This window comes from Notamacropus eugenii, chromosome 2, assembly GCF_028372415.1.
Source record: "Notamacropus eugenii isolate mMacEug1 chromosome 2, mMacEug1.pri_v2, whole genome shotgun sequence".
Lineage (NCBI taxonomy): Eukaryota > Metazoa > Chordata > Mammalia > Diprotodontia > Macropodidae > Notamacropus > Notamacropus eugenii.
In genome coordinates, this window is record NC_092873.1 from 357,039,555 (window position 1) to 357,047,369 (window position 7,815).

At 37.7% G+C, this 7,815-nt stretch overlaps 1 protein-coding gene across 2 annotated transcripts; it reads right to left on the minus strand.

The window, feature by feature from the left end:
• Positions 1–2,155: 2,155 nt before the first annotated feature.
• On the minus strand, positions 2,156–2,782 carry LOC140528504 (uncharacterized). 2 transcript variants are annotated; one of them, XM_072646389.1, is made up of 2 exons: positions 2,720–2,782; positions 2,156–2,641 (listed from the first exon to the last, which is right to left on the minus strand). In XM_072646389.1, the coding sequence occupies exons 1-2, from the start codon at positions 2,780–2,782 to the stop codon at positions 2,156–2,158; spliced, it is 549 nt and encodes a 182-aa protein (XP_072502490.1). The 2 variants fall into 2 exon arrangements, with proteins under 2 accessions (XP_072502490.1, XP_072502489.1); XM_072646388.1 differs by having other exon boundaries at positions 2,156–2,782.
• Positions 2,783–7,815: the final 5,033 nt, after the last annotated feature.

Sequence of the window (7,815 nt, forward strand, 5' to 3'; positions counted from 1 at the left end):
TAAGAAAGATAGTGGTGAATGAGTAGAACAGATTAGGTACAGAATATGCAGTAGTAAATGACCATAATAATCTTATGTTTAACAAACCCAAAGATTCAGGTTTTTAGGACAAAAACTAACAATTTGATAAAAATTTCTGGGAAAACTGGAAATCAGTTTAATTGAAGCTAGACATAGACTTACATCTCACACCATTACTAAAATAGGGGCAAAATGGGTCCATAACTTAGCCATTAAGTGTTATACCATAAGTAAATTAGGGGAGCTTGAAAAATTTACCTCTCAGATTTATGGATATGGGAAGAATTTACAACCAAACAGGAGATACACAGAATCAACACAATGTAAAATGGACAATTTTGATTACATCAAATTTGAAAGGGTTGCACAAACAAAGCTAATGCAGTAAAGACTAGAAGGAAAGCAGAAAACTGGAGGAAATCTTTTTACAGCAAGTTTCTCTGATAGTCTTCCTTTCTCAAATGTACAGGGAACTGAGTCAAATTGAGGGGCAGTAGGTGGCTCAGTGGATAGAGTGCTGGTTTGAAATCAGGAAGATGCATGTTCATGAGTTCAAATCCTGCCTCAGACACTTATTAGCTGTGTGAGCCTGGGAGTTATCTTGAGTTGTCTAGTGTCTCAGATTCTGAGTTGTCTTGAGTCTTGAGTTAATCATTGACTCAAACATGTGGCAAAAACTCAAGATTTTTAATGTGTGAAAAGGAATCTGGAATGGGTGTGTCCATTCCTTCAAAAGTTGGTGGATGTGTAAGGAGATGGTTTCTGATTCCCTCCAAAGTGTCAACCAGTGGGCTAGACAAGATGCACATTGTATTATTCTTCTTACATAATTGTGTAATCAGTTATGCCTTGAAACAATCTTTTCATCATTCATCAAGTAATGAATGTCTGTTATATATATATATATATATATATGCTGGGCAAGGTAGGGAGACAAATTAAGCATTCGACATTGTTGTCTTTTAAGACTTAGTAGTTTATTTGAGGACAGAAGTGAATTGGTTTGGAGGAAAGAGTACTACAGTTGAACTTACAGGACCTGAGTTCAAATCTTACCTATGCTGTGTGACCTTGGTCAGTCCCTTAACCATACTGGGCTTTAGGGTCCAAACAAAGTGCAAAATATGTGTGAGTCCACAAATAAGTGTTGGGGACATCACGTCCAGAAAAAGAATACACCCGATCTGTAAAATGAGGGCATTGGATTACTTTATCTATAAGATCATTTCCAGCTCTAAATCTCTGATCTCATAAAAAGCAGAATTGTAATAAAATGGCATGTTGCTATATGCACAATCACAAAATTTTCCAAAGACTTTAGAAAAAGATAGAGGATGATTGTCCAAAAAGAAAAAAAGTATTATGAAAGTCATGGGTTGTTTTTTTTGGGGGGGGTGGGGGAGGAGGGAAGGTATGAATGGTAGGAACAACAGTTGCTTCCAGAGGGTAAGAGCAATTTGGAGTGCAATGATCAAGAGGAGCGGTAATAAGAAGAGGTAGTATGTATTCTTCTTATAGTCAACAGGTCAATGTTAACACTACTTTAGATGAAAAAAACACTGTTGGTATCTTTTTAGGAATATGAGACCTTCAAAGACCAAGTGGTTTGCCCCTACGGTCAGTATAACTTTGAACACTACATTCCAAATGTGTGTAATTGAAACACTCACACAAATGTGTGCTAAAACCTCTATTGAAATGTATTAGAAAAAGCCCTCTAAGTGAGTGCTCTAAGAAAAAAATGAAGCTTGCTTCAGCCATTAATTTTCTGTTCAGTTTTATGTAGAAACAAAGATGATGAGATGGAGAAAAATTACACACAGAAAAAAATTCATTGGAAAAATTCATGGAAGACTCAAGCGTAACAAGGGAGAGGGGGTTGTTTATTTCTTAGCTGACAGATCTGAATACATTCACAATTTCTGTAGGAAGGGAAAAGTAACAAAGGTGGCTGCTTAGGCAGGAGTCAAAGGCAGGCACTGTTTTTGAGAGTTCCAATTTGTGCTCATGTGGAGCAGCTTAAAGTTGGATGATTTGATAAAGGATTATACATCCTAGTGTACAGGAGGGTAGTTGATGATATCTCTAGGGAATGGGGTGAGGATGGTGAGCAGATGTATACAGATCTGCGTGCTCAGCAACAGGTTGGGCGACAGCAAGTAGTTCTACAACAGGTGGTTTGGCAGCAGGTGGGGCGGCAGCATGACGTCTGGCAGCAGGCTGGACGACAACAGGAGGGGCGGCAAGTAGGCTGGCAGCAGCTGGACACACAGCTGCTGGGGCGGCAGCAAGTTGTGCGGCAACAAGTGGTTTGGCAGCAGGTGGGGCGGCAGCATGAGGTCTGGCAGCAGGCTGGACGACAACAGGAGGGGCGGCAAGTAGGCTGGCAGCAGCTGGACACACAGCTGCTGGGGCGGCAGCAAGTTGTGCGGCAACAAGTGGTTTGGCAGCAGGTGGGGCGGCAGCATGAGGTCTGGCAGCAGGCTGGACGACAACAGGAGGGGCGGCAAGTAGGCTGGCAGCAGCTGGACACACAGCTGCTGGGGCGGCAGCAAGTTGTGCGGCAACAGGTGGTTTGGCAGCAGGTGGGGCGACAGCAACTAGACTGGCAGCAGCTGGGGCGACAGAAACTGGACTGGCAGCAGCTGGGGTGGCAGCAGGTGCTCTGGGGGCAGCAGCTGGGAGAGCAACAGGTCTCTTGACAGAGACCTTGGCCACAGCTCAGGTCAGAGCAGATGGAACCACAACAAGAGTTGACCATGGTGCTGATGTACTGTGATTCTGGGTTGATTTCAGGGAGGGGAAGTTGTTACTTGAGTATGAAAGTCTCCTTGCCCCACAGACCTTTTATATACTGTCCTGAATGGCTAACATGGCCAATGACAGATTATTTCCTTGTCATTGTCTTTCATGATGGAAAAGTCACCATTAAATTAGATAATAACTTCTAATCATAAAGGAAAATGTATTTCGTTAGCTATTTAGAATTCATGCATCATCTTTTCCTCTCTTGAGTTATCTTTTTTATTTCATTTTTTTAAAGTATGTCACCCTTCATTACCTTTTATCCTCCTTCCCATTCCAGTTGATCACATGGTAACTTGACATCAGCCCCTCAGTAAATCATACAACGTTCTCTGTGTATTTCAAATTATCCTATGACTCATGGTGGGCTAAATTCACAAAGGCTGAAGATATATTTATGACATGATACCAAACACCTGCCATTTGAGTACTATCTTCTACTTAACTTATTCATGTAACTCACTGTGTTTTCAAAAATTAAATGTAGTTGACCAGTGTTCCATGTTCCTTCACTTTCATCAAGAATACATGCTCTGTCTGGAAAATAGTTCTATCAGTGAACCCTAGGTTCTCAATCCTTGCCCTCAGTCTATTAACTTAGAATGAAGTCTCTCTATCACATGGTAAATACTGAGGTAGAAAAGCAGATCACTGGCAGACTGCCAAAATTTATTTCCTCATGAGTGCTTTGGTTAATGGGATGGTAGCACATATTGATGGCAGGAGTTGTAGGATCTTAGAAATTGTACTCAAGAGAACTTGTAGAGGGCTTCTTGAGAATGATAGACTATTCATAGTTCAGATTTTAGCACACTGGAAAATGGAACTATGAAAATCAAAAGATGTAATGAAAGGAAATGGAAACAAAGTCATGAGAAGAAATGAAATGAGATCTGATCAGAAATGAAAGCATGTATAAACTCAAGAACTGCATGTAGCCCTGGAATAAGAGACTGATATAGGAGAGCAAGAGACTGATATGGTCTGCCAGTGATGTGTATAGGTGCCCTGAAAAGCTACAGACTCAGAGTGTTCCATACTTGGTGTAGCCATTACTACCCATATTTCTTGACTTCCACCATGGCCTTCACATGTGCAGGGTCTCTACCTCTACAGTCTCCTCCTCTGTTGAATTTATCCCTGAACCTCCATTTGAGAAAGAATCCACATCAGTTATATTAACTCTAAACTCAGTCCATGACTCCCCAGATTTATTTTTGTCTCCTTCCCTCTCCCACTTTCAACTCCCTTTTATGTGTTGTTTTCTCCAGTAGAAGATAAGCTCCTCAAGGGCCTATAAACATTTAATCAAATCTCTATCATTATGTATGTATGTATGTATATATGTATGTATGTATGTCTTTATCTATCTAATCTTTCTATCTATCTATCATATATCTATCTCAATATATCTATCAATAGTCTAAATATCAAGAACAGAAAATGATAATGGGGTGAATTTTAATCTTGGGACTTTACCGGGGAAAGCAAATATGGTGATGTGCTCAATTGTGGAACAGTTCCTCTTTATTTTGTAAAAGTTTCCTTTTTGGTTTCAATTAAATGACATTTTAAAATGAATTCTTTACTGCTAGGTTTCTTTTTAATAATCAGAACTCAGTATCTGGATTTGAGTTTACTTTAACATTCCTGACTTACACAATGAGTAGGGAGCTACAATCATGTGGAGCCACACTTATCAAAAAACGCCCAGGAAAAATATGAACCTGAATCTCTGAAAAGTTACTATAATTTAGCATATGAGTAGCACTACTGTGGAACGAGTTTCTCTTACAGGCCCTGCAAGTCTATATTCATCTATAGAAAAGGGGGGAAGAATCTTGAGGCTGTCCTGAAATTATTTAGATAAAAAAAAAATCCAGTACTATTTATCTACCCTTGTCTAAAGGTCCAGAGCTAGCAATAATAATACTTAGGAAGAATAAGAAGTAGCATTTATATAGTGCTTTAAGATTTGTAAAATTCTTTGCATGCATAATGTCCTTTGATCCATTAGGTAGGTACTATTCTTCCCACTTTACAGATGACAAAACAAAGACATTAAGTGACTTTCCTAAGTTCACAAAACTAGCAGTTATCTGAGGGAGGGTTGGAATGCAGGACTTTCTGACCCCAAATCCAGCACTCTAGTCTCTGCAAGCACATTCCAGGGACCAAGCCTAAAATTGATACCTGGGAATCAAGCTTCATTTTCGGCTCACAAAATCTCATAGTATCATGGTTGCAGAGCTAGAAGAGTCTTTAGGGATAATTTCATTCTAATAATTAATATTCATAATTAATAATTTAACACTACATTTTCAAGAAGAGAAAAGAAAAGGAGAATGAGTTGTCCCAGAGTACACAGGTCTCCTAAAAATGAGCCCATTGCCCTCTTCACTGCATTGCACTATATTATTTGTCTGCTAACATGTAAATTAACATTTGAACCAAACCTTAAGACATATATGACAATATGAAAGATCAGTTTATTGATTTTTTAATTCCTACATTTCCTTGATTACTTTGCATGGCTCTCCAGTATACATTTCAAGGAACTATCCATTATAATAAAGATTTTTTAAAAAGAAAAAGAAGGAAAAATCCAGTATGTTGAAAGGTTGGAATAATATGCAATGTTTCATGTCTTTATTTTTTATAAAGTATTTTTCAATTACCTTCAATATGAATTTCAAATTAATTTCAATAAAACAGTTTCTGACATTCATTTTTAAAAATTTTCAGTTTCAAACTTTCTCCTTCCTCTTTCCCTTCCCCCCCTCATTGAGAAGACAAGCAATTTGATATAGGTTATACATGCACAGTCATGCAAAACATTTACATATGTCTCATGTTGTGAAAAAAAAAAACTCCAAGAAAAATAAAGTTTTTCTAAAGTGTGTTTTTTTTTTACTTTTTTGTTTTCAGTTTTCTACAATCACTTCGATAAGTTTTAGATTTTCTCCCCCTCCTTCCTCCCTCCCTCCCCAAGATGGCATGCAATCTTATATAGCTTATACACATACATTCTTATTAAATACATTTTCACACTAGTCATGTTGCATGGGAGAATTAAAATGAATGGGGGAAACCATGAAAAAAGCCCAAACAAAACAAAACATAACACAAGAGAAAATATTCTGCTTCATTCTGTTTCCAATTCCATAGTTATTTCTCTGGATATGGATGGGATTTTGCCTAAAGAGTCCACTGGAAATGTTTTAGGTCTTTGCATTGCTGTGAAGGTCTAAATCTACTAGAAAAATCCCTTGCATACTATGGTTGTTACTGTGTACAGTAATCTCCTGGTTGTTCTTTCACTCAGTGTCAGTTTATACAAGTCCTTCCAGGCTTCTCTGAAGACTTCCTGTTCATTTTTTTATAGCACAATAGTTTTCCATTAAATTCATATAGCACAACTTGTTCCGCTATTCCTCAATTGATGGGCATCCCCTCGATTTCCAGTTCTTGGCTACCACAAAGACAGCTGTTATAAGTATTGTTGCACACATGAGACCTTTTCCCATTTTTGTGATCTCTTTGGGATACAGTCTTAGAAGCAATACTGCTGGGTCAAAGGGTTTGCACATTTTTGTAGCCCTTTGGGCATAGTTCCAAATTGCTCTCCTGAATGGTTGGGTTAGCTTACACCTCTACCAACAATGAATTAGGGTTCCAATTCTCTCACATCTTTTCCAACATTTATTATCATCCTGTTTGTCATGTTAGCCAATCTGATAAGTGTGATGTGGTACTTCAGAGTTGTTTTGATTTGCATTTTTCTAATCAATAGTGATTTAGAGCATTTTTCGTATGACTATAGATAGCTTTGGTTTCTTCCTCTGAAAACTCTCTGTTTATATCCTTTGATTATTTATCAATTGGAGAATGACTAGTATTCTTGTACATTTTACTCAGTTCCCTATGTATTTTAGAAATGAGGCCTTTGTCACAGACACTAGTTGCAAAAATTCTTTCCCATTTTCTGCTTTTCTCTGAATGTTGGTTGCGCTGGGTTTGTTTGTGCAAAAACTTTTCAATTTAATATAATCAAAGTTATCCATTTTGCACTTGATAATGTTCTTCATCTCTTGTTTGGTCAAAAATTTCTCCATTCTCCATAAATCTGACAAATTCATTATTCCTTGCTCCCCTAATTTGTTCATAGTATCAGGCTTTATACCTAGATCATGCAATCATTTGGACTACATTCTTGTGTAGTGCCAGGCATTGGTCTATGCCCTGTTTCTGCCACACTGTTATCCTATGTTCCCAACAGATTTTGTCAAACAGTGAATTCTTATCCCTGAAGCTAGGGTCTTTGGGTTTATCAAATAGTAAGTTGCTATGTTCATTGACTACTGTGTCCTGAGTACCTAAATTATTCCACTGGTCTACCCTTCTGTTTCTTAGCCAGTACCAAGTCGTTTTGATGATTGCTGGTTTATAATACAATTTGAGATCTGGAAGGGCTAGACCAGCTTCCTTAGCATTTATTTTCATTAATTCACTTGATATCATGGAACTTTTGTTCTTCCAGATGAATTTAGTTATTATTTTTTCTAGCTGTAGAAAATAATTTTTGGTACTTTGATTGGTATGGCACTGAATAAGTACATTAATTAAGGTAGAATTGTCATTTTTATTATATTAGTTTGGTGTAGCCACAAGCAACTGATGTTTTTTCACTTATTTAGATCTGACTTTATTTGTGATAAAAGTGTTTTGTAACCGTGTTCATATAGTCCTTGGGTTTGTTTTGGCAGGTAGACTCCAAGACATTTTGTAGTGTCTCCTGTAGTTTGAAATGGGATTTCTCTTTCTCTAGCTATTGGACATTGTCAGTAATATACACAGAAATGCAGATGATTTATGCGGGTTTATTTTATAACCTGCAACTTTGCCAAAGTTGTTTCTTATTTCAAATGGTTTTTTACTTGATTCTCTAGGATTTTCTAAGTATATCATCATATCATCTGCAAAGACTGA